This window comes from Macrobrachium rosenbergii, unplaced genomic scaffold (genome assembly GCF_040412425.1).
Source record: "Macrobrachium rosenbergii isolate ZJJX-2024 unplaced genomic scaffold, ASM4041242v1 13874, whole genome shotgun sequence".
NCBI classification, from domain to species: Eukaryota; Metazoa; Arthropoda; class Malacostraca; order Decapoda; family Palaemonidae; genus Macrobrachium; species Macrobrachium rosenbergii.
In genome coordinates this window covers 574,617-598,057 of record NW_027100718.1, presented here as the reverse complement: position 1 = coordinate 598,057, position 23,441 = coordinate 574,617, and the positions used below count along the sequence as shown (strand labels likewise).

The 23,441-nt window shown below is 39.3% G+C and overlaps 2 protein-coding genes across 2 annotated transcripts in view; both read left to right on the top strand.

Annotated features, from left to right (window-relative positions):
• Positions 1-315: 315 nt before the first annotated feature.
• LOC136837843 (collagen alpha-1(III) chain-like) lies at positions 316-10,826 on the top strand. Its single transcript, XM_067102734.1, has 12 exons — positions 316-340; positions 3,857-3,986; positions 4,372-5,203; positions 5,367-5,508; positions 5,718-6,425; positions 6,685-6,918; positions 7,008-7,499; positions 8,167-8,640; positions 9,283-9,768; positions 9,852-10,187; positions 10,277-10,576; positions 10,618-10,826. The coding sequence occupies exons 1-12, from the start codon at positions 316-318 to the stop codon at positions 10,824-10,826; spliced, it is 4,368 nt and encodes a 1,455-aa protein (XP_066958835.1).
• Positions 10,827-10,937: 111 nt separating this feature from the next.
• The window catches only part of LOC136837841 (collagen alpha-5(IV) chain-like), a 178,564-nt gene continuing 166,060 nt past the window's right edge, over positions 10,938-23,441 (top strand). The window contains exons 1-19 of the mRNA XM_067102733.1: positions 10,938-11,462; positions 11,691-11,859; positions 12,004-12,273; positions 12,506-12,847; positions 12,936-13,277; positions 13,452-13,625; positions 13,848-14,141; positions 14,272-14,535; positions 14,654-15,043; positions 15,176-15,349; positions 15,499-15,742; positions 15,856-16,246; positions 16,534-16,966; positions 17,212-17,523; positions 17,660-18,115; positions 18,409-19,158; positions 19,365-19,562; positions 19,823-20,074; positions 20,324-20,437. Of these exons, the coding sequence (XP_066958834.1) occupies positions 10,938-11,462; positions 11,691-11,859; positions 12,004-12,273; positions 12,506-12,847; positions 12,936-13,277; positions 13,452-13,625; positions 13,848-14,141; positions 14,272-14,535; positions 14,654-15,043; positions 15,176-15,349; positions 15,499-15,742; positions 15,856-16,246; positions 16,534-16,966; positions 17,212-17,523; positions 17,660-18,115; positions 18,409-19,158; positions 19,365-19,562; positions 19,823-20,074; positions 20,324-20,437 (6,094 nt within the window). The remainder of the gene's footprint in view (positions 11,463-11,690; positions 11,860-12,003; positions 12,274-12,505; positions 12,848-12,935; positions 13,278-13,451; positions 13,626-13,847; positions 14,142-14,271; positions 14,536-14,653; positions 15,044-15,175; positions 15,350-15,498; positions 15,743-15,855; positions 16,247-16,533; positions 16,967-17,211; positions 17,524-17,659; positions 18,116-18,408; positions 19,159-19,364; positions 19,563-19,822; positions 20,075-20,323; positions 20,438-23,441) is intronic.

The window sequence follows — 23,441 nt, the reverse complement described above, 5'->3', positions numbered from 1 at the left end:
GCAGGTTGACAAAAATGAAAAATAAATTGATGAAAAGTAATAAAAAAATCACCAAACATTGAAAAAAGCATGTACACTCTTAAATGTACCATACATATAAACTTGATACTTTTATAAACAAGAGGCAAAAAGAATTGAGTCTCTGAGTAGAAAAATAATGGAGCTTTAGCACTTAGAAGCTGAAAAACTTTGATTCTGAGAAAAAAGCCACTTGAAGTTGGTGACACTGATAAAGTGGTGTTGGGAGATTATTTGAAGTTTCTTGGTGATGAAGCTGCCCCTGCTTCATAATCTTGGTCTTTTACAATTTTTCTCATGTGCTTAGCCTTCTTCTTGAAAGGTAAGTCCATATTGGCATCCATTCTGGCTAGATATGCTGATGATATTTCAGTGCGTGGAAAACCAAAATAGTAATCTAAGTGTCTGGCTGTATAACCAGCATTATAGTTTGCTACAGCTTGTGCTGCTGCAAAGTCAATAATCCTCTTGCTTCCGTTTTTATTCTTAGGGCAGTATCTCCACAGTCTTGAGTGTAGAGGTTCATTTCGGTTCTGGGTTTGGCCATGAAGACACGCCTCCAGGAGCTCGTCACTTGTCATTCTTTTGTAGACTTCAAATAAATTCCTCTTATTCTTCATTGGCTGGTCGGAGATTCGAACTCGCGGCCAGCAAACCTTAGCTTACAGACCTTACTGTTCGTTCGGGTTGCCCAAGGTCCCTCAGTGTAAGGAAACTCTGTTGTCTACCAGAGAATTGCTAACGCATCTTCCGGTATATTTTGCATCTTCCAATCTAGGATGGTCTGGGATGCATCTTAAATATTTGTCGAGCTCATTTAAACACATCTACGCTCACTCCTATGTTCCTCAGATAAGCTGGTAGCGCATTGAATAGATGCTGCATTATCGATGCTGGTGCGTGGTGGATTAATGTCTTGTGTGCTTTCCTTGGTATTCCTGGTATAGTTTTGGGCACTATTAATCTACCTCTGCTTGCTCTTTCTGATATTTTAACTCCATGATGTTTTCGGTAATTCCTGCTATCTGTTTCTATGCCTGGATTATCATGTAGCATTCTCTTCTCCTTTCAAGACTATATAAGTTTAAGAACTGTAGTCTTTAACAGTAGTCAAGGTCCTTAACTTCTGTTCTAGCTGTAAAGGACCTTTGTACACTTTCTATTTGTGCAATATCCTTTTGGTAGTGTGGGTACCACATTATATTGCAATATTCAAGTGGACTACGTACATACGTTTTATAAATCATAATCATGTGTTCAGATTTTCTTGTTTTGAAGTGCAGGAACAACATTCTCATTTTTGCTTTGCATTTTGCCAATATTATTGGTATTTGGTCATTACATAACATATTTCTGTACAGCATCACACCAAGGTCTTTAACTGCTTCCTTATTTGTGATTGTCTCGTTATCAGGTCCTTTATATGCATATAGCATTCCTACTTTATCACCATAGTTCATTGATTCAAATTTATCAGTGTTAAATACCATCCTATTTATCTCTGCCCATTTATATATTTTGTTTAGGTCTCTTTGTAGCGAGTTCCTATCTTCATCACAAGCAATTTCTCTACTTATTCTTGTGTCATCTGCAAAACTTCTTACTACTGAGTCCTTAACATTACTGTCTATGTCTGCAATCATAATCACAAACAGCAATGCAGCTAACACCGTACCTTGTGGTACACCGGATATTACCGTAGCTTCATCCGATTTCTCATCGTTTGCAATCACTATATGTTTTTTGTTTTGCAAAAATTCTTTTATCCATCTTCTACTTTGTCCACAATGTAATGTTTTCTAATTTTTTTTGCTAATATATTATGGTCTACCTTGTCAAAAGCTTTTGCAAAGTCTTGGTAAACCACATCTGTATCTTTTTCGTTTATCATATTTTTATATATGCTTTCATGGTGGACTAAAAGCTGGGTTTGTGTACTTTTTCCAGGTACAAAACCATGTTGTCCTATATTGAACAATCTATTTTTCATTAAATGTTTCATTATATTTTTTTTCATTACCCTTTCATATACTTTCATAATATGAGATGTCAGACTCACAGGCCTATAATTACTTGCCTCTAGTCTTGAACCACTTTTGAAAGTAGGAGTAATATATGCTAATTTATGCTCATCATAAATCTTGCCTGTATCTATACTTTGTCTTAATAATATTGCTAACGGCTTTGCGATTGAATGAACCACTTTCTTTAACAATATGGCAGGTACTCCATCAGGTCCTGCTGCTGATCCATTTTTAATCTCATTAATAGCCTGCACAATATCAGCTACAGTAATATCTATGTCAGATAAATATTCACTATTTTCATCTCTTATTTCTTTATCATATCTTCATTATCAATTCTAGGTGTGAATTCACTCTTATATCTTTCTGCTAATATGTTACATATTTCCTTTTTTTCATTCGTTAATTGCCCTTCAATTCTTAGAGGGCCTATTTCTACTCTTATTTCATTCATCTTTTTTGCATATGAATAAAAAATTTTTGGGTTTTGTTTGATATTTTGTAGGGTCTTTTCTTCAAGGTCTTGATTTTCTTTATCCTTTGACTGTATAATCTTTTGTTCAGCATTTTCTATCTTACTTTTTAGTTCCATCACTTTCCATGCATTCTTTTCTTTTGCAAGACCTTTTTTCCACTTTCTGATTTTCCGGAACAAGATCCTTCTCTCTCTTGGTATGTGTGACTGATGTTTACTTTTCTTCTTTGGTATATATTTTTCCACTATTTCCTCTAAGATTTTATATAATATATCCGTATTTACCTTTATATTATCACTTATGAATATGTTTTCCCAGTCTTTGTTTAATTCTTCATTTATTTTTGACCAATTTATATTTTCACAATAGAAATTATATTTTCCATATCCTTCCCATTTTTTCTTCTCTTGCTTATCTCTGTTTTCAATAGTTTTGGAACGGACTGTTAATTCTATGACATTATGGTCTGAAATACTTGTATTATAAACTATTATTTCTTTAACATAGTTCATCTCGTTCACAAATACTAGATCTAAAATATTATCCTTTCTTGTTGGTAGGTGATTTATTTGCTGAAAGTTATGTTCTAGTAGCATATCTAATAGCTTTTCAAATTGCCTCTTATCTTCTGTGCTACTATTACTCTCCTTTTTATTTGTATAAATACAACCACAGTTTCCTATTCGTTCTTTCCATTCTACAAAAGGAAAGTTAAAGTCTCCAAATAGGAGTATAGTCCACCCTTTGTGATTTCTACATATATCATCCAATTTGTCAATTATTATGTCAAACTCTTTAGTATTGGGGTCTGTATATTACAATGTTTACAAATTTTTCAGATTCAAATTCTACCGCTATTAATTCACATTCTGTGTTACTATATTTCTCACAGATTTTTCCTTGATTGGTGTCTCTCCCTATTTCGTGGTTCCCCCTTATTCCTATTTTTTTCTATCTGATCTATAAGTTTGGAAACCCTTTACCTGATCATCATTACCAGTCTCTTGTGAGTACCATGTTTCACTTATATTCAGTATATCTATTTCTTCAGTTTGGGTTAGTTCTTCTAAGAACTCTATTTTTCTTTTTGAGTTACTCGAAACTAGACCCTCTGCATTCATCACTATGATGGTTTGTGTTTTATCCCCATTATCTAATAAGGGTAATAACAAGGATTTTCTCATGTCTCTTTCCTGCTCTGTTATGTTGTTCTTTTCTTCATTTCCATAACTTCGGGCATTAAAAAATCCAACTTTTCCAAAATAGTTGATCTTCCATCTTCATAATTATTCATTTTGTGTTTGTATCTACACCTATCTCCATATCTGCACCATCCAGGCAAAGGTCCAGATACAGGTAAAGGTCCAGATCCAGGAAAAGGTCAAGATCAAAGTTCAATACAAGCAAAGGTGATACAGGCAAAGGTCCAGATCCAGGTAAAGGTGAGGAAAGGTCCAAATCGAGAAAGGTGCAGATCAGATTAAGATCCAATTCAGGTAAAGGTCCAGATACAGTAAAGATAATCAGGCAAAGGTCCAGATCCAGTTAAATGTCTAGACATAGGTGAAGGTCTAGATCCAGGAAAAGGTCCACATACAGAAAGGTCAGACCCAGGCCAAGATCCAGATCCAGGAAAAGGTCCAGATCAAGGTAAAAATCCAGATACAGGCAAAGGTCAGGATCAATCAAAGGTCGAGATCCATGTAAAGCTGTAGATATAGGTAAACGTCTGGATCCAGGCAAAGGTCCAGATACAGGCAAAGGTACAGAACCAGTCAAAGGTCCAGATCCAGGTAAAGCTCCAGATATAGGTAAAGGTCTAGATCCAGGCAAAGGTCCACATACAGGTAAAGGTCAGACCAAGGTAAAGGTCCAGATCCAGGCAACAGTCCAGATCCAGGTAAAGGTCCATATCTAGGCAAAGGTCCAGATTCAGGTAAAGGTCCCGATACAGACAAAAGTTCAGATCCAGGCAAATGTCTAGATCCAGGTAAAGATCCAGATCCATGTAAAGGTCCAAATCCAGGTAAAGGTACAGATCCAGGTAAATGTCCAAAATCAGGTAAAGATACAGATCCAGGCAAAAGTCCAGATCCATGTAAAGTTCCAGATACAGGTAAAGGTCCAGATCAAAGCAAAGGTTCAGATCCAGGCAAAGGTCCAAATCCAGTCAAAGGTCCAGATCCACGTAAGGGTCCAGATCCATGTAAAGGTCCAGATCCAAGCAAAGGTCCAGTTACAGGTAAATGTCCAGATCCAGTAAAGGTCCAGATTACGGCAAAAGTAAATATCCAAGTAAAGTTCCAGATCCAGGAAAAGGTCCAGATCCAGGCAAACATTCAGATACAGGTAAAGGTCCAAATCCAGCAAAGTTCAGATCCGGGTAAAGGTCCAAATCCAGGCAAAGGTCCAGATCCGGCAAAAGGTCCAGATGCAGGTAAAGGTCCAATCAGGCAAAGGTCAGATGTAGGCAAAAGTCCAGATCCAGGCAAAGGTCTACCTCCAATTAAGGGTACAGGTCCAAGCAAAGGTCCAGATCCAGGTAAAGGTCCAGACCCAGGTAAAGGTCCAGATCTAGGAAAAGGTCCAAATACAGGTAAAGGTCCAGATCCAGGCAAAGGTCCAGATCCAGGTAAAGATTCAGACCAGGAAAATGTCCAGATCCAGTTAAAGGTCCAAATCCAGGTAAAGTTCCAGATCTAGGTAAAGTAACAGATCCAGGCAAAGGTCCAGATCCAGGTAAAGGTCCAGATACAGGCTAAGGTCCAGATCCAGGCAAAGGTCCAGATCCAGGTAAAGGTCCAGATCAAGGCAAATTTCCAGATCCAGGCAAAGGTCCAGATCCAAGAAATGTCCAGATCCAGGTAAAGGTCTAGATCCTTTCAAAGATCCAGATCCAGGCAAAGGTCCAGATACAAGCAAAGGTCCAGATCCAGGTGAAGGTCCAGATCCAGGTGTAGGTCCAGATCCAGGCAAAGGTCAAGATCCAGGTAAAGGTGCAGATCCATGTAAAAGTCTAAATACAGGAAAGGTCCAAATCCAGGCAAAGGTCCAGATGCAGGTTAAGATCCAGATCCAGGCAAAGGTCCAGATCCAGTTAAAGGTCCAGACATAAGTAAAGGTCCATATCAAGGCAAGGGTCCAGATATATGTAAAGGTCCAGACTCAGGCCAAGGTCCAGATCCATGAAAATGTCCAGATCTAGGTAAAGGTCCAGATACAGGCAAAGGTCCAGTTCCAGTCAAAGGTCCAGATCCAGGTAAAGCTCCATTTATAGGAAAAGGTCTAGATCCAGGCAAAGGTCCAGATATAAATAAAGGTCCAGACCAAAGTAAAGGTCCAGATCCAGGCAACGGTCCAGATCCAGGTAAAGGTCCATGTCTAGGCAAAGGTCCAGATCCAGGTAAAGGTCCAGATACAAGTAAAGGTCCAGATCCTAGTAAAGGTCCAGATCCAGGTAAAGATCCAGATCCAAGTAAAGGTCCAAGTCCAGGTAAATGTCCAAACTCAGGCAAAGTTATAGATACAGGCAAAAGTCCAGATGCAGCTAAAGTTCCAGATACAGGTAAAGTTCCAGATCCATGTAAAGGTAGAGATCCAGGCAAAGGTCCAATTACAGGTAAATGTCCAGATCCAGGTAAAGGTCCAGAGCCAGGTAAAGGTCTAGACACAGGTAAAAGTAAAGAACCAGGTAAAGTTCCAGATCCAGGAAAAGGTCCAGATCCAGGCAAAGGTTCACATACAGGCAAAGGTCTACATCCAAGTAAAGGTCCAGAGGTAGGCAAAGGTCCAGATCCAGGTAAAGGTGCAGATCTAGGTAAAGGTCCTGATACAGGGAAAGGTCCAGATCCAGGCAAAGGTACAGATAGAGGTAAAGATCCAGACCTAGGCAAAGGTCCAGAAGCAGGTAAAGGTCCAGATCCATTTAAAAGTCCACATCAGAAAGTCCAGATCCAGGCAAAGGTCCAGGTAACAAAGGTCCAGATCAGGTAAAGGACCAGATCCAGATAAAGTTCTATATCAGAACAAGGCAGAACAAGGCAAAGGTCTATATGCAGGTAATGGTCCAGATACGGTCAAAGATCCATATTAATGCAAAGGTCCAGATCCAGGTAAAGGTCTAGACCCAGGCAAGAGTGCAGATGAAGCTTAAGGTCCAGATCCAGGTAAAGGTCCAGATCCAGGTAAAGTACCAGATCCAGGCAAAGGTCGAGATCCAGGTAAAGGTCCAGATACAGGTAAAGGTCCAAATCAAGGCAAATGTACAGAAACAAGCAAAGGTCCAGATCCAGGTAAAGGTCCAGATCCAGGCAAAGGTCCAGATCCTGCCAAAGTTCCAGTTACAGGCATAGGTCCAGATCCAGGCAAAGGTCCAGGTCCAGGTAAAGGTCCAGAACCAGGTAAAGGTCCAGATACAGGAAAGGTCTATTTTCAGGGAAAGGTCACGATCTAGGTTAAGATTCAGATCCAGGCAAATGTCCAGATACAGGTCGACATCCAGACCCAGGAAAAGGTCCACATCTAGGCAAAGGTCCAGATCCAGTCAAAGGTCGAGATCCAGGTAAAGCTCCAGATATAGGAAAAGGTCTAGATCCAGGCAAAGGTTCAGATGTAGGTAAAGGTCCAAACCAAGGTAAAGGTCCAGATCCAGGCAAAGGTCCAGATCTAGGTAAAGGTCCATATCTACGCAAAGGTCCAGATCAAAGTAAAGGTGCAGATGAAGGTAAAGGTCCAGATATAGGCAAAGGTCCAGATCCAGGTAAAGATCCGGATGTATGTAAAGGTCAAAATCCATTTAAAGGTCCAGATCCAGGTAAATATCCAGAATCAGGTAACAGTACACATCCAGGAAAATGTCCAGAACCAGGTAAAGTTCCAGATCCAGGTAAAGGTCCAGATCCAGGCAAAGGTTCAGATCCAGGCAAAGGTCCAGATGAAGGCAAAGGTCCAGATCCTGGCAAAGGTCCAGATCCAAGCAAAAGTTGAGATCTAGGCAAAAGTCAAGATCCAGGTAAAGGTTCAGATACAGGAAAATTTCCAGATCCAAATAAAGGTCCAGATACAGGTAAAGGTCTTGATACAGGCAAATATCCAGATATAGGCAAAGGTCCAGATCCAGTTAGAATTCCAGATCCAGATAAAGGTCCTGGTGCAGGCAAAGGTTCAGATACAGTCAAAAAAAGTTTCTAGATAAATGCAGATAAGATCCAGGAAATGTCCAGATACAGGTAAAGATCCAGATTTAGGCAAAGGTCTAAATCCAGAAAAAGTTGAGTCAAGGGCCAGATCCAGGCAAAGGTCCATATTCAGGTAATGTTCCAGATGCATGTAAATGTCCAGATACAGGTAAAGATCCAGATCAGGCAAAGGTCATGATCCAGGTAAAGATCCATATAGTAGGTAAAGGTCCAGATCCAGGCAAAAGTCCAGGTACAGATAAAGGTCAAACTAAGGAAAATGACCAAATATAGGTAAAGGTCAGGTTACAGGCAAAGTTCCAGATCCAAAAACAAAGAAGGTCAAGATCCAGGTAAAGCTCCAGATACAGGTAAATGTCCAGATCCAGGTAGAGGTCCAGATCCAGGTAAAAAAGTTTACCTTAAAATTGATTTATTTACAGTAAGCTAAGTTATTTACATAATGTACAGTTGAGTCAAGGGTCCAGATCCAGGGAAAGGTCCAGTTTCCAGGAAAATGTCCAGATCCAGGTAAAGCTCCAGATCCAGGCAAAAGTAAAGATCCAGGTAAAGTTCCAGATCCAGGAAAAGGTCCAGATCCAGGCAAAGGTTCAGATCCATGCAAAGGTCTAGATCTGGGTAATGGTCAAAATCTAAGCAAAGATCCAGATCCAGGCAATGGTCCAGATCCAGGCAAAGGTCCAGATCCAGGCAAAGGTTCAGATCCAGGCAAAGTTCCAGATCCAAGCAAAGATCCAGATCAAGGTAAACGTCCAGATAAAGGTAAAGGTCGAGATCCAGGTAAAGGTCCAGATGCAGGAAGAGGTTCAGATCCAGGCAAAGGTCCAGATCCAGGCAAAGGTCCAGATCCAGGCAAAGGTTCAGATCCAGGCAGACGTCCAGATCCAGGTAAAGGTCCAGATCCAGGCAAAGGTGCAGATCCAGGTAAGAACCAGCTCCAGATAAAGGTGTACAGGTAAAGGTTCAGGTAGGTAAACCAGCTCCAGATAAAGGTCTACATTCAGGTAAAGGTCGAGATCTAGCCAAAGGTCAGATCCAGGTAAAGGTCTCACATCCAGGTAAAGGTCCAGATCCAGGTAAAGGTCCAGATACAGATCCAGATCAAACAGAGATCTAGATCAGGTAAAGATCCAGACCCAGAAAGGTCCAGATCCAGGTAAGGTCCAGATCTAGTCCAGATACAGGTAAAGGTTCAGATCCAAACAAAGATCTAGATCTAGGTAAAGATCCAGACCCAGGCAAAGGTCCAAATCCAGGTAAAGGTACAAATGTAGGTAAAGTTCAGATCCAGATCCATACAAAGGTCCAGATACAGACAAAGGTCCAGATCCCAGCAAAGGTCCAGATCCAGGTGAAGGACAAATCCAGGCAAAGGTCCAGATCCAGGTAAAGCTCCACATCAAGGTAAAGGTTCAGATCTAGGTAAAGGTCCACATACAGGTATAGGTCCAGATCCAGGCAAAGGTCCAGATCCAGGTAAAGATCCAGCCCAAGGAAAAGGTCCAGATCCAGGTTAAGGTCCAGATCCAGGTTAAGATCCAGATTCAGGTAAAGCTCCAGACACAGGTAAAGATCCAGATCCAGGCAAAGGTCCAGATACAGGCAAAGGACCATATCCAGTCCAAAATCGAGATCCAGGTAAAGCTCGAGATATAGGAAAAGGTCCAGACCAAGGTAAAGGTCCTGATACAGGCAAAGGTCCAGATCCAGGTAAAAGTCCATATCTAGGCAAAGGTCCAGATCCAGAAAAAGGTCCAGAAACAGGTAAAGGTCCAGATCCAGACAAAGGTGCAGATCCAGGTAAAGATCCAGATCCATGTAAAGGTCCAAATACAGGTAAAGTTACAGATCCAAGTAAATGTCCATACACAGGTAAAGGTACAGATCCAGGCAAAAGTCCACATCCATGTAAAGTTCCAGATCTAGGTAAAGGTACAGATCCAGGCAAAGGTTCATATCCAGGCAAAGGTCCAGATCCAGTCAAAGGTCCAGATTCAGGTAAAGGTCCAGATCCATGTAAAGGTACAGATTCAGGTAAATATTCAGATCCAGGTAAATGTCCAGATCCAGGCAAAAGTAAAGATCCAGGTAGAGTTCAGATCCAGGAAAAGGTTCAGATCCAAGCAAACGTTCAGATCCAGGCAAAGATTCAGATCCAGGCAAAGGTCCAGATCTAGGAAAAGGTCCAGATCCTGGCCAAGGTTCAGATGTAGGCCAAAATACAGATCCAGATAAAGGTCCAGATCAAGGCAAAGGCCCAGATCCAGACAAAGGTACAGATCCAGGTAAAGGACGAGACCCAGATAAAGGTCTACATCCAGGTAAAGGTTCATATCTAGGCATAGGTCCAGATCCAGGTAAAGGTCCAGATGCAGGTAAAGGCCCAGATCCAGGCAAAGGTCCAGATCCAGGTAAATATCCAGATCCATGTAAAGGTCCAGATCCAGGTAACCGTCCAGAATCAAGTAAAGGTACAGATCCAGGCAAAGGTTCGATCCAGGCAAAGAAGCAGATCCAGTCAAAGTTCCAGATCCAGGTAAAGATCTACATCCATGTAAAGGTCCAGATACAGGCAAAGGTCCAGCAACAGGTAAATGTCCAGATCCAGGTAAATGTCCAGATCCAGGCAAAAGTAAAGAGTCAGGTAGAGTTCCAGATGCAGGAAAAGGTCCAGATCCAGCCAAAGGTTCAGATCCAGGCAAAGGTTCAGATCTGGGTAAAGGTCCAAATCTAGTCAAAGGTCCAGATCCAGGCAATGGTCCAGATCCAGTTAAAGGTCCAGATCCAGGCAAAGTTCCAGATGTAGGCAAAATTCCAGATCCAGGTAAAGGTCCAGATCTAGACAAAGGCCCAGATCTAAGTAAAGATCCAGATCCATGTAAAGGTCCAAATTCCGCAAAGGTCCAGTTACAGGTAAATGTCCAGATCCAGGTAAAGGTCCAGATCCAGGCAAAAGTAAAGATCCAGGTAAAATTACAGATCCAGGAAAAGGTCCAGATCTAGGCAAAGGTTCAGATCCAGGCAAAGGTTCAGATCCAGGTAAAAGTCCAAATACAGGCAAAGGTCAAGATCCAGGCAATGGTCCAAACCCAGGTAAAGGCCCAGATTAAGGCAAAGGTCCAGATCCAGGCAAAGGTGCAGATCCAGGTAAAGCTCCAGATCTAGGTAAAGGTCTAGATCCAGGCAAAATTCCAGATCCAGGTAAAGGTCCAGATCTAGGCATGGGCTCAGATCCAGGCAAAGGTGCAGATCCAGGTAAAGGACGAGATCTAGATAAAGGTCTACATCCAGGTAAAGGTCCAGATCCAGGCAAAAGTCTATCTCCAGGTAAAGGTCAAGATCCAAGTAAAGGTCCAGACCCAGGTAAAGCTCCAGATCTAGGTAAAGGTCCAGATACAGGTAAAGATCATGATCAAGGCAAAGGTCCAGATCCAGGTAAAGGTCCAAATCCAGGTAAAATTCCAGATCTAGGTAAAGTACCAGATTCAGGCAATAGTCCAGATCCAGGTAAAGGTCCAGATCATGATCAAGGCAAAGGTCCAGATCCAGGTAAAGGTCCAAATCCAGGTAAAATTCCAGATCTAGGTAAAGTACCAGATTCAGGCAATAGTCCAGATCCAGGCAAAGGTCCGGTTCCCGGTAAAGGTGCAAATCCAGGTAAAAGTCCAGATACAGGAAAGGTCCAAATCCAGGCAAAGGTCCAGATCCAGGTTAAGATCCAGATTCAGGTAAAGCTCCAGACACAGGTAAAAATCCAGATCCAGGCAAAGGTCCAGATCCAGTTAAAGGTCCAGACATAGGTAAAGGTCCAGATCCAGGCTAAGGTCCAGATACAGGTAAAGGTCCAGACCCAGGCCAAGGTCCAGATCCAGGAAAAGGTACAGATCTAGGTAAAGGTCCAGATACAGGCGAAGGTCCAGGTCCAGTCAAAGGCCGAGATCCAGGTAAAGCTCCAGATATAGTTAAAGGTCTAGATCCAGAGAAAAGTTCCAGATATAGGTAAAGGTCTAGACCAAGGTAAAGGTCCAGATCCCGGCAACTGTCCAGATCCAGGTAAAGGTCCATATCTAGGCAAAGGTCCAGATCCAGGTATAGGTCCAGATACAAGTAAAGGTCCAGATACAGGCAAAGGTCCAGATCCAGGTAAGGATCCAGACCCATGTAAAGGTCCAAATCTAGGTAAAGTTATAGATCCAGGTAAATGTCCAGACTCAGATAAAGGTACAGATCCAGGCATAAGTCCAGATCCAGCTAAATTTCCAGTTCCAAGTAAAGGTTAAGATCCAGGCAAAGGTTCAGATGCAGGCAAAGGTTCAGATCCAGTCAAAGGTCGAATTACAGGTAAATGTCCAGATCCAGGTAAAGGTCTAAATCCAGGCAAAAGTAAAGATTCAGGTAAAGTTTCAGAACCAGGAAAAGGTCCAGATCCAGGCAAAGGTTCAGATCTAGGCAAAGGTACAGATCTGGGTAAAGGTCCATATCTAGGCAAAGGTACAGATCCAGGTAAAGGTCCAGATACAGGTAAAGGTCCAGATCTCGGCCAAGATCCAGATCCAGGTAAAGCTCCAGATCATGTAAAGGTTCAAATCCAGGTAAAAGTACAGATCCAGGCAAAAGTCCAGATCCAGGCAAAGGTCCAGATCCAGGTAAAGATCCACATCCAGGCAAAGGTCTAGTTCCAGGTAAAGGTCCAGATCCAGGTAAAGGTCCAGATATAGGTAAAGGTTCAGACCAAGGCAAAGGTCTAGATACTCATAAAGGTCCAGATCCAGGTTAAGGCCAAATACAGGTAAAGGTCCAGATCCAAGCAAAGGTCAAGATCTAGGTATAGATCCAGATCCATTCAAAGGTCCAGACACAAGTAAATGTCCAGATCCAGGTAAAGGTTCAGGTTCAGGTAAGGGTCTAGACCAGGGAAAAGGTCCAGATTCAGGTAAGGGTCCAGATTCAGGTAAGGGTCCAGATCCACGTAAAGGTCCTGATTCAGGTAAGGGTCCAGATCCTGTCAAAGGTCCAGACACAGGTAAATGTCGAGATCCAAGTAAATGTCCAGATTCAGGTAAGGGTCCAGAACCATGTAAAGGTCCAGATTCAGGTAAAGGTCTAGATCCAGGTAAAGGCCCAGATCCAGGTAAAGGCCAGATCCAGGTAAAGTTCCAAATCCAGGTAGAGCTGCAGATACAGGTAAAGGTCCAGATCCAGGCAATGTTCAGATCTAGGCAAAAGTCCAGATCCAGGTAAAGGTCCAGATCCAGGTAAAGGTCCAGATCCAGGTAAAGGTTCATATCCAGGTAAAGATCCAGAGCCATGTAAAGGTTCAGATCCAGGCCAAGGTCCAGATCCCGGCCAAGGTCCAAATCCTGGCAAAGTTCCAGATCCAGGTAAAGGTTCAGATCCAGGCAAAGGTCCATATCGAGGCAAAGGCCCAGATCGAGGTAAGGGTCCAGATCGAGGTAAAGGTCCAGATACAGGTAAAGGTCCAGATACAGGTAAAGGTCCAGATCCAGGCAAAGGTCCAGATAAAGGAAAAGGTCCAGATCTAGGCAAAGATCCTGATCCAGGTAAAAAGTCCAGTTACAGCCAAAGGTCCAGATCCAGGTAAAGGTCCAGATCCAGGTAAAGGTCCAGATACAGACAAAGGTCCAGATCAATATAAAGGTCCAGAAAGAGGCATAGGTCCAGATGCAGATAAAGATTCAGACTCAGGTAAATGTCTAGATCCAGTAAATGTTCAGATCCAGGCAAAGGTCCAGATCAAGGTAAAGGTCTGTATCCAGGCAAAGGTTCATATACAGGTAAAAGTCCAGATCAAGGCAAAGGTCCAGAACAAGGTAAAGGTCCAGATTCAGGTAAAGGTCCAGATCCAGTTAAAGCTCCAGATCTAGGCAAATTTCCAGATCCAGACAAAGGTCCAGATCCATGCTAAGATCTAGAACCAGGTAAAGGTCCTTATCCAGTTAAAGGATCAGGTCCAGGTAAAGGTCCAGATCCAGATAAAGTTCCAGATCCAGGTAATGGTCCAGATTAAGGTAAAGGTCCAAATCAGGGCAAATTTCCAGATCCAGACAAAGGTCCAGATCTATGCTAAGGTCTAGATCCAGATAAAGGTCATTATCCAGTTAACGGTTCAGGTCCAGGTAAAGGTCCAGATCCAGATAAAGTTCCAGATCCAGGTAATGGTCCATATCAAGGTGAAGGTCCAAATCCAGGCAAAGGTCCAGATACAGGTAAATGTACAGACCCAAGTAAAGATCCACATCCAGGTAAAGATCCAGATCCAGGTAAAGTTCCAGATACAGGTAAAGGTCCTGATACAATCAAAGGTCCAGATCCAGGTAAAGGTCTAGATCCAGGTAAAGGTCCAGATACAGGCAAAGGTCCAGATCAATGTAAAGGTCCGGACCCAGGCAAAGGTGAAGATGCAGGTAAAGGTTCAGATATTGTTAATGTCTAGATCCAGGCAAAGGTCTAGATCCTGGTAAAGATCCAGATACAGTTAAAGCTCCAATTTATGCAAATTTCCAAATTCAGACAAAGGTCCAAATCTAAGATAAGGTCCAGATCCAGGTAAACATCCAAATCAAGTTAAAGGTCCAGATTCAGGTAAAGGCCCAGATCCAGATAAAGGTCTAGATACAGATAAAGGTCAAGATCCAGGCAAAGGTCCAGATCCAGGTAAATGTCTAGATTCAGGTAAAGGTCCTGATCCTGGCAAAGGCCCAGATACAGGGGAAGGTCCAGACCCAGGCAAAGGTCTAGATCCAGGTAAAGATCCAGATCCATGTAAAGGTCCAGATCCAGGTAAAGGTTCAGATACAGGTAAAGGTCCAGATCCAGGCAGAGGTGTAGATACTGGAAAGGGCCAGATTCATGTAAAGTTGCACATCAAGTTAAAGCTCCAAACCTAGGCAAATTTCCAGATCCTGACTATGCTAAGGTCCAGATCTAGGTAAAGGTCCAGATCTAGTTAAAGGTCCAGATGCAGGTAAAGGTCCAGATCCAGAGAAAGGTCCAGATACAGGTAAAGATCCAGATCCACGCAAAGGTCCAGATCCAGGTAAAGGTCCAGATTCAGGTAAATTTCCAGATCCAGGCAAAGGTCCAGATAAAGGTAAAGGTCCAGATCCATGCAAAGGTCGAGATCCAGGTAAAGATCCAGATCAAGGTAAAGGTCTAGATCCAGGTAAAGGTCCACATCCAGAAAAAGATCCAGATCCAGGGAAAGGTCCAGATCCAGGTAAAGGTCCAGATACAGGTAAAGATCCAGATCCAGGTAAAGGTCCAGATAAAGGTAAAGGTTTAGATCAAGGCAAAGGTCCAGATACACGTAAAGGTCCAGATCCAGGTTAAGGCTAAGTACAGGAAAATGTCCAGATCCAAGCAAAGGTCCAGATGTAGGTAAAGGTCCAGATCCAGTTAAAGGTCCAGATTCAGGTAAACTTCCAGATCCAGAAAAAAGGTCCAGATACAGGTAAAGATCCAGATCCAGGCAAAGGTCCAGATCCAGGTAAAGGTCCAGATTCAGGTAAAGGTCCTGATCCAGGCAAAGGCCCAGATACAGGTAAAGGTCCAGACCAGGGCAAAGGTCCAGATCCAGGTAAAGATCCAGATCTATGTAAAGGTCTAGATCTAGGTAAAGGTTGAGATACAGGTAAAAGTCCAGATCCAGGCAGAGGTGTAGATCCTGGAAAGGGCCAGATTCATGTAAAGTTGCACATCAAGTTAAAGCTCCAGACCTAGGCAAATTTCCAGATCCTGACAAAGGTCCAGATCTATGCTAAGGTCCAGATTTAGGTAAAGGTCCAGATCCAGTTAAAAGTCCAGATCCATGTAAAGGTCCAGATGCAGAAAAAGGTCCAGATACAGGTAAAGATCCAGATTCAGGTAAAGTTCTAGATCCAGGTAAAGGCCCAGATCCAGGTAAAGGCCCAAATCCAGGTAAAGGCCCAGATCCAGGTAAAGGCCCAAATCCAGGTAAAGGCCCAAATCAGGTAAAGGCCCAGATCCAGGTAAAGGCCCAGATCAGGTAAAGGCCCAAATCCAGGTAAAGGCCCAAATCCAGGTAAAGGCCCAGATCCAGGTAAAGGCCCAAATCCAGGCAATGGTCAGATCCAGGCAAAAGTCCAGATCCAGGTAAAGATCCAGATCAGGTAAAGGTCCAGATACAGGGAAAGGTCCAGATCCATATAAAGGTCCAGATCAAGGTAAAGGTCCAGACCCAGGTAAAGGTCCAGATCCAGGTAAAGGTCCAGATCCAGGTAAAGGTCCAGATCAACAGGCAAAGGTCCAGATCCTGGCAAAGGTCCTGAAACAGGTAAAGGTCCAGATACACGTAAATGACCAGAACCAGATAAAGGTCTATATCCAGGTAAAGTTCCAGATCCAGGCAAAAGTCCAGATAACAGTAAAGGTACAGATACAGGTAAAGGACCATATCCAGATAAAAGTCTACATCCAGGTAAAGGTCCAGATCCAGGCAGAGGTCCAAATCCATTCAAATGTCTTGATACAGGCAAAGGTCCAGATCAAGGTAAAGGTCCAAATTCAGGCAAAGGTCCAGATCTAGGCAAAGGTCCAGGTAAAGGTAAAGGACCAGACCCAGATAAAGGTCTACATCCCGGAAAAGGTCCAGATCCAGGTAAAGGACCAGATAAAGGTAAAGGTCTAGATCTAGGCTAAGGTCAAGATCCAGGTAAATTCCAGATACAGGTAAATTTCCAGATCCATGCATAGGTCCAGATCCAAGCAAGGGTCCTGATCCAGATAAAGGTCCAGATCCAGATAAATAACTAGATCCACATAAAGGTCTAAATCCAGGTAAAGGGTCCAGATCCAGACAAAAGTCGAGATCCTGGTAAAGGTCCAGATACAGGTAAAGGTCCTGATCCAGGTAAAGGTCCAGATCCAGGTAAAGTTCTTGATACAGGCAAAGGTCCAGATCAAGGCAAAGTTACAGATGTAGGTAGAGGTCCAGATCCAGGTAAAGGTCCAGATACAGGTAAAGGTCCAGATGAAGTTAAAGGTCCAGATACAGGCAAAGGTCCAGATCCAGGCAAAGGTCCAGATTCAGGTAAAGGTCCAGATACAGGCAAAGGTCCAGATCCAGGCAAAGGTCCAGATTCAGGTAAAGGTCCAGATCCAGGTAAAGGTCCAGATTCAGGTAAAGGTCCTGATCCAGGTAAAGGTCCAAATCAAGGTAAACTTCTTGATAGAGGCAAAGGTCCAAATGTGGGTAGAGGTCCAGATACAGGTAAAGGTCCAGATCCTGGCAAAGGTCCAGATTGAGGTAAACATCCAGATCCAGGCATAGGTCCAGATTGAGGTAAACATCCAGATCCAGGCAAAGGTCCAGACACAGGCAAAGGTTAAGATCCAGGTAAAGGTCCAGATCCAGGTGAAGGACCCAATCCAGATAAAGGTTTACATCAAGGTCATTTTCCAGATACAGGCAAAGGTCAGATCCAGGCAAAGGTCCAGATAAGGGTAAATCTCCAGATCCAGGTAACGGACCAGATCCAGATAAAAGTCTACATCCAGGTAAAGGTAATGTTCCAGTTAAAAGTCCAGATCCATGTAAAGGTCCAGATCCAAGCAAAGTTCTAGATCCAGGCGAAGGTCCAGATCCAGGTAAAGGTCCACATCTAAGCAAAGTTCCAGATCCAGGCGAAGGTCCAGATCCTGGCAATGGTGTATATCCAGGTAAAGGATCAGATCCAGATAAAAGTCTACATCCAGGTAAAGGTCCATTTCCAGGCAAAGGTCCAAATCCAAGCAAAGGTCTTGAAACAGGCAAAAGTCCAGATCCAGGTAAAGGTCCATATACAGGCAAAGTCCATATTCAGGTAAAGGTCCAGATCCAGGTAAAGGTCCAGATCCAGGTAAAGGACCAGATCCAGATGAAGGTCTACATCAAGGTAAAGTGCAGATCCAGGCAAAATTCCAGATCCTGGTAAATGTCCAGATGTGGGTAAAGGTCCTCATCCAGGTAAAGGTCCAGATCAAGGTAAACTTCTTGATACAGGCAAAGATCCGGATCTAGGCAAAGTTCCAGATGTAGGTAGAGGTCCAGATCCAGGTAAAGGTCCAGATACAGGTAAAGGTCCAGTTGTAGGCAAAGGTCTAGATGCAGGCAAAGGTCCAGATACAGGCAAAGGTCAAGATCCATATAAAGGACCAGATCCAGATAAAGGTCTACGTCCAGGTAAAATTCTAGATCCAGGCAAAGGTCCAGATCAAGGCAATGGTCTAGATGCAGGCAAAGGTCCAGATACAGGCAAAGGTCAAGATCCATATAAAGGACCAGATCCAGATAAAGGTCTACATCCAGGTAAAGTTCCAGATCCAGGCAAAAGTCCATATCCTGGTAAAGGTCCAGATACAGTTAAAGCTCCTGGTCCAGGTAAAGGTCCAGATCCAGTTAAAGGTCTTGACACAGGCAAAGGTCCAGATCCAGCAAAGTTCCAGATATTGGTAGAGGTCCAGATCCAGTTAAAGTTCAAGATACAGGTAAAGGTCCAGATGTAGGCAAAGGTCCAGATACAGGCAAAGGTCCAGATCCAGGTACAGGTCCAGATCTAGGTAAAGGTCCAGATCCAGGTAAAGGTCCATACCCAGGTAAAGGTCCATATCCAGGTACAGGTCCAGATCCAGGAAAAGGTCCAGATCCAGGCTAAGTTCCAGATACAGGCAAAGGTCCAGATCCAGTCAAAGGTCCAGATCCAGGTAAAGGTCCAGATCCAGGTAAAGGTGCAGATCCAGGCAAGGGACTAGATACAAACAAAGATCCAGATCCAGGCAAAGCTCCAGATCCAGGTAAAGGTCCATATCAAGGTAAAGGTCCTGATCCAGGTAAAGGTCCAGATACTGTTGAAGGTCCAAATCGCAGCAAAGGTCCAGATCCAGGTAAAGGTACAGATACAGGTAAAGGTCCAGATCCAGTTAAAGGTCCAGATATAGGTAAAGGTCCAGATCAAGGCAAGGGTCCAGATACTTGTAAAGGTCCAGATCTAGGTAAAGGTCCAGATCCAGGTAAAGGTCCACATCTAGGTAAAGGTCCAGATCCAGGTAAAGGTCCAGATCCAGGTATAAGTCCAGATACAGGTAGAGGTCCAGATCCAGCCAAAGGTCCAGATCTAGGTAAATGTCCTGATCCAGGTAAAGGTCCAGATTCAGGTAAAGGTCCAGATCCAAGTAAAGATCCAGATTCGGGTAAAGGTCCAGATCCAGGTAAAGGCCCTGATCCAGGTAAAGGTTCAGATTCAGGTAAGGGTCCAGATCCAGATAAAGGTCTAGATCCACGCAAATATTCAGATCCAGACAAAGCTCCAGATCCAGGTAAAGTTCCAGATACAGGTAAAGGTCCAGATCCAGGCAAAGGTACACATCCAGGTGAAGGTCCAGATCCAGACAAAGTTCCAGATCCTGGTAAATGTTCAGATCCAGGTAAAGGTCCAGATCCAGTAAAAGTCCAGATCCAGGCAAAGTCAAGATTGAGACCAGATCAGAGAAAGGTCTAAGATCAGGTAAAGGTCCAGACTGAGGTGAAGGTCCAGATCCAGGTGAAGGTCCATATACAGGTAAAGGTCCAGATCCAGGCAAAGTTCCAGATTGAGGTAAAGGTCCAGATCCAGGTAAAGGTCCATATACAGGTAAAGGTCCAGATCCAGGAAAAGGTCCAGATCCATGTAAAGGTCCAGATCCAGGAAAAGGTCCAGATCTAGGCAAAGGTCCAGATCCAAGTAAAGGTCCAGATATAGGTAAAGGTACAGATCCAGGCAAAGGTTCAGATCCAGGCAAAGGTAAAGATCCAGGTGAAGGTCCAGATCCAGGCAAAGGTCCAGATCCAGGTAAATGTTCAGATCCAGGTAAAGGTCCAGATCCAGTAAAAGTCCAGATCCAGGCAAAGGTCCAGATCGAGGTAAAGGTCCAGATCTAGGTAAAGGTCCAGATACAGGTAAAGGTCCAGATCCAGGCAAAGGTCCAGATCCATGTAAGGGTCCAGATCCAGGCAAAGGTCAGATCTAGACAAAGGTCCAGCAAAGGTCCAGATCCAGGTAAATGTTCAGATCCAGGTAAAGGTCCAGATCCAGTAAAAGTCCAAATCCAGGCAAAGGTCCAGATCGAGGTAAAGGTCCAGATCTAGGTAAAGGTCCAGATACAGGTATAGGTCCAGATCCAGGCAAAGGTCCAGATCCATGTAAAGGTCCAGATCCAGGAAAAGGTCCAGATCTAGGCAAAGGTCCAGATCCAAGTAAAGGTCCAGATATAGGTAAAGGTACAGATCCAGGCAAAGGTTCAGATCCAGGCAAAGGTAAAGATCCAGGTGAAGGTCCAGATCCAGGCAAAGGTCCAGATCCAGGTAAATGTTCAGATCCAGGTAAAGGTCCAGATCCAGTAAAAGTCCAGATCCAGGCAAAGGTCCAGATCGAGGTAAAGGTCCAGATCTAGGTAAAGGTCCAGATACAGGTAAAGGTCCAGATCCAGGCAAAGGTCCAGATCCATGTAAGGGTCCAGATCCAGGCAAAGGTCAGATCTAGGCAAAGGTCCAGATCCAGGTAAATGTTCAGATCCAGGTAAAGGTCCAGATCCAGTAAAAGTCCAAATCCAGGCAAAGGTCCAGATCGAGGTAAAGGTCCAGATCCAGGTAAAGGTCCAGATACAGGTAAAGGTCCAGATCCAGGCAAAGGTCCAGATCCATGTAAGGGTCCAGATCCAGGCAAAGGTCAGATCTAGGCAAAGGTCCAGATCCAGGTAAAGGTTCAGATCCAAGTACTAAAATAAAACTAACAAAACTGAAAACATTTTAAAAACTACAAATAAAAATACAAAAAATAAAAATAAAGTTACTGAAAATTAAATTACTAAAAATGATACACTAAAAATACAAAAAAAAAACTTAAAATAAAATAAAAAATATTAATAAAAATACTAAAATGAAAATTTTAAAAATAAAAATGACAAAAATAAAAATGCTAAAAATAAAAATAAAATGCTTATCTTAAAAAAAAATAAATAATATTAAAAATAAAGGTAAAATAATAAAATAAAAATAAACTAAAAAAAGTACTTAATATAAATGTGCTATAAATAAGAATAAAAATAAAAATACGAAAAATAGAAAAAATAAAAATAGTTAAAATAAAAATATAAATAACGATAAATATCAGAATAAAAATTAGACAAAAATACTAAAAATAAAAATAAAAATACAAAAAATAAGAATACTAAAAATACTAATACTAAAAATAAAAATACTAAAAATAAAATTACTTTAAAAAATAATAAAAATAAATATACTAATAATAACAATAGAAATAAAAAAATAAAAATGAAAATAAAAATAAACATACTAAAAATAAAAATAAAAATAAAAATACTAAAAATAAAAAAATAAAAAAATAAAAAATTTTAAAAATTAAATATTAAAAATAAAAATAAAAACGAAAATACTAAATTAAAAGTGAAAATGAAAATACTAAAAATAAAAATAAAAAAATACAAAAAATATAAAAATACTTCAAATAAAAATAGAAATACTAAAAATAAAAAAAGTAAAAAACAAAAATACTAAAAATAAAGTTACCAAAGTAAAAGTACTTAAAATAAATATACTAAAAAAAAGTTAAAATTATTGAAAATAATAAAAATAGAAATATAAATACTAAAGATAGAAATAAAAATAATGAAGATAAAAATAAAAATAAAATATTAAAAATAAAAAGAAAATTACCAAAAAAAATTTAAAACAAAAACACCAGAAAATAAAAATAAAACTGCAAAAATAAAATTAAAAAGAAAAATACTAAAAATTTAAAAATAAATATACTAAAATATAAAATAAATATACTAAAATATAAAATAAAGATGAAAATACTAAAAATAAAATAAAAATAAAATAACTAAAATAGAAATAAAAAAATACAAAATATAAAAATAATAATGCTAACAATAAAAGTACTAGAAATAAAAATAATAGAAAAAATACTAAAAATAAAACTAGTAGAAATAAAAATATTAAAAATAAAGATAATAATACTAAAAATTGTAATACTAAAAAATATAATACTAAAAATTAAAATACAATTATTAAAAATGCTATAAAAAATAATAAAAATAAAAACACTAAAACTCAAAATTCTAAAATTTTAAATAAAAATACTAAATATAAAAATGAAAATACTAAAAATAAACTTACTAAAAATAAAAATACTAGAAATAAATATACAAAAAATCAATAAAAATTAAAATAAAAATACAAACGGAAATATTAAAAATAAAAATAAAATCACTAAAAATAAAATTATTAAAAATAGAAATAAAAATACGAAAACTAAAAATAAATATAGTAGAAATAAAAAATAATAATAAAAATTCTAAAAATAAAAATAAAAATACACTAAAAACAAAAAAAAATACTAACTACAAAAATAAAAATAGCAAAAATGAAAATCAAAATAAAAATACTAAAAATAAAAATTCTAAAAATAAAGATATTAAAACTTATAATAAACTTAATAAAAATAACAAAATAAAATAAAATACAGAATACTAAAACTAAAAAAAAAAATACTAAAAACTAAATTGTAAATACTAAAAAAATACTATAAAAATACTAAAAATAAAAGTAAAAATACTTAAAATAAAAATACTAAAAATGGAAAAAAAATATTAAAATTAAATACTTAAAAAAATTAAAAAAGATAAAAATAAAAATATAAATAAACAAAATTACTGAAAAAAAACTAAAATAATATAAATAAAAAATACTAGAAATAATAAATACTATAATATAAAAATAAACTAAATATACTTAAAATGAAAATAAAAATAACAATAAATATTTATGTGAAAAAATATACTAAATCTAAAATGGAAATGAAAATACTAAAAATAAATATAAAAATAAAATAAAACGAAAAAAATACTAAATGTAAAAAATAAAAACACAAAAAATAATTCTAAAAATAAAAATAAAAATGCTAAAAAATAAAAATACTAAAAATAAAAATACAAGAAAAAAATAAACAAGCTGTAAAAAAAAATAATAAACAAATAAAAATAAAATTAAAACTAAAAATACTAAAAGCAAAAATACTAGAAATAGATATAAAAATACTAAAAATAAAAAATACTAAAAATAAATATAAAAATTAAAATACTACAAAATAAAAATAACAATTAAAATGCTAAAAAGAAAAATAAATATAAAAAATGCTAAATTATATAAAAATACAAAAAAAATTACTAGAAATAAAAAGACTAAAAATGAAAATACTAAAAATAAATATACTAAAAGTTAAAATAAAAATACAAAAATATAAATAATAATAGAAAAAAAACTAAAAATAAAAATTCAAATCAAAATACTAAAAATAAAAATGACAAAAATAAAAATAATTAAAATAAAAATACTAGAAATAAAAATATAGTAACAATGAACCATTAAAAATAAAAAAAAATAGAAATATTAAAAATAAAAATACTAAAAATAAAAACACTAAAAAAATAAAAATTCTAAAAATAAGATAAAAATACTAAAAATAAAAAATAAAAATAAGAATACTAAAAATTTAAATAAATATTAAAACACTAAACATCAAAATAAAAACATCAGAAATAAAAATAAAATATCTAAAATAAAAAATAAAAATAAATATACTAAAAAGGAAAATATGAATTCTAAGAATAATAACTTTAAAAATAGAAATACTAAAAATAAAAATAAA

What these genes read in the sequence shown, in the direction of transcription:
- LOC136837843 (XM_067102734.1), top strand. Translation starts at nt 316, where the DNA reads ATGTGCTTAGCCTTCTTCTTGAAAG. An exon ending in AGGTAAATATTCAGATCCAG is followed by an intron (nt 9,769 to 9,851) that starts GTAAATGTCCAG and finishes GCAAACGTTCAG; the next exon opens with ATCCAGGCAAAGATTCAGAT. An exon ending in CCGTCCAGAATCAAGTAAAG is followed by an intron (nt 10,188 to 10,276) that starts GTACAGATCCAG and finishes ATCCATGTAAAG; the next exon opens with GTCCAGATACAGGCAAAGGT.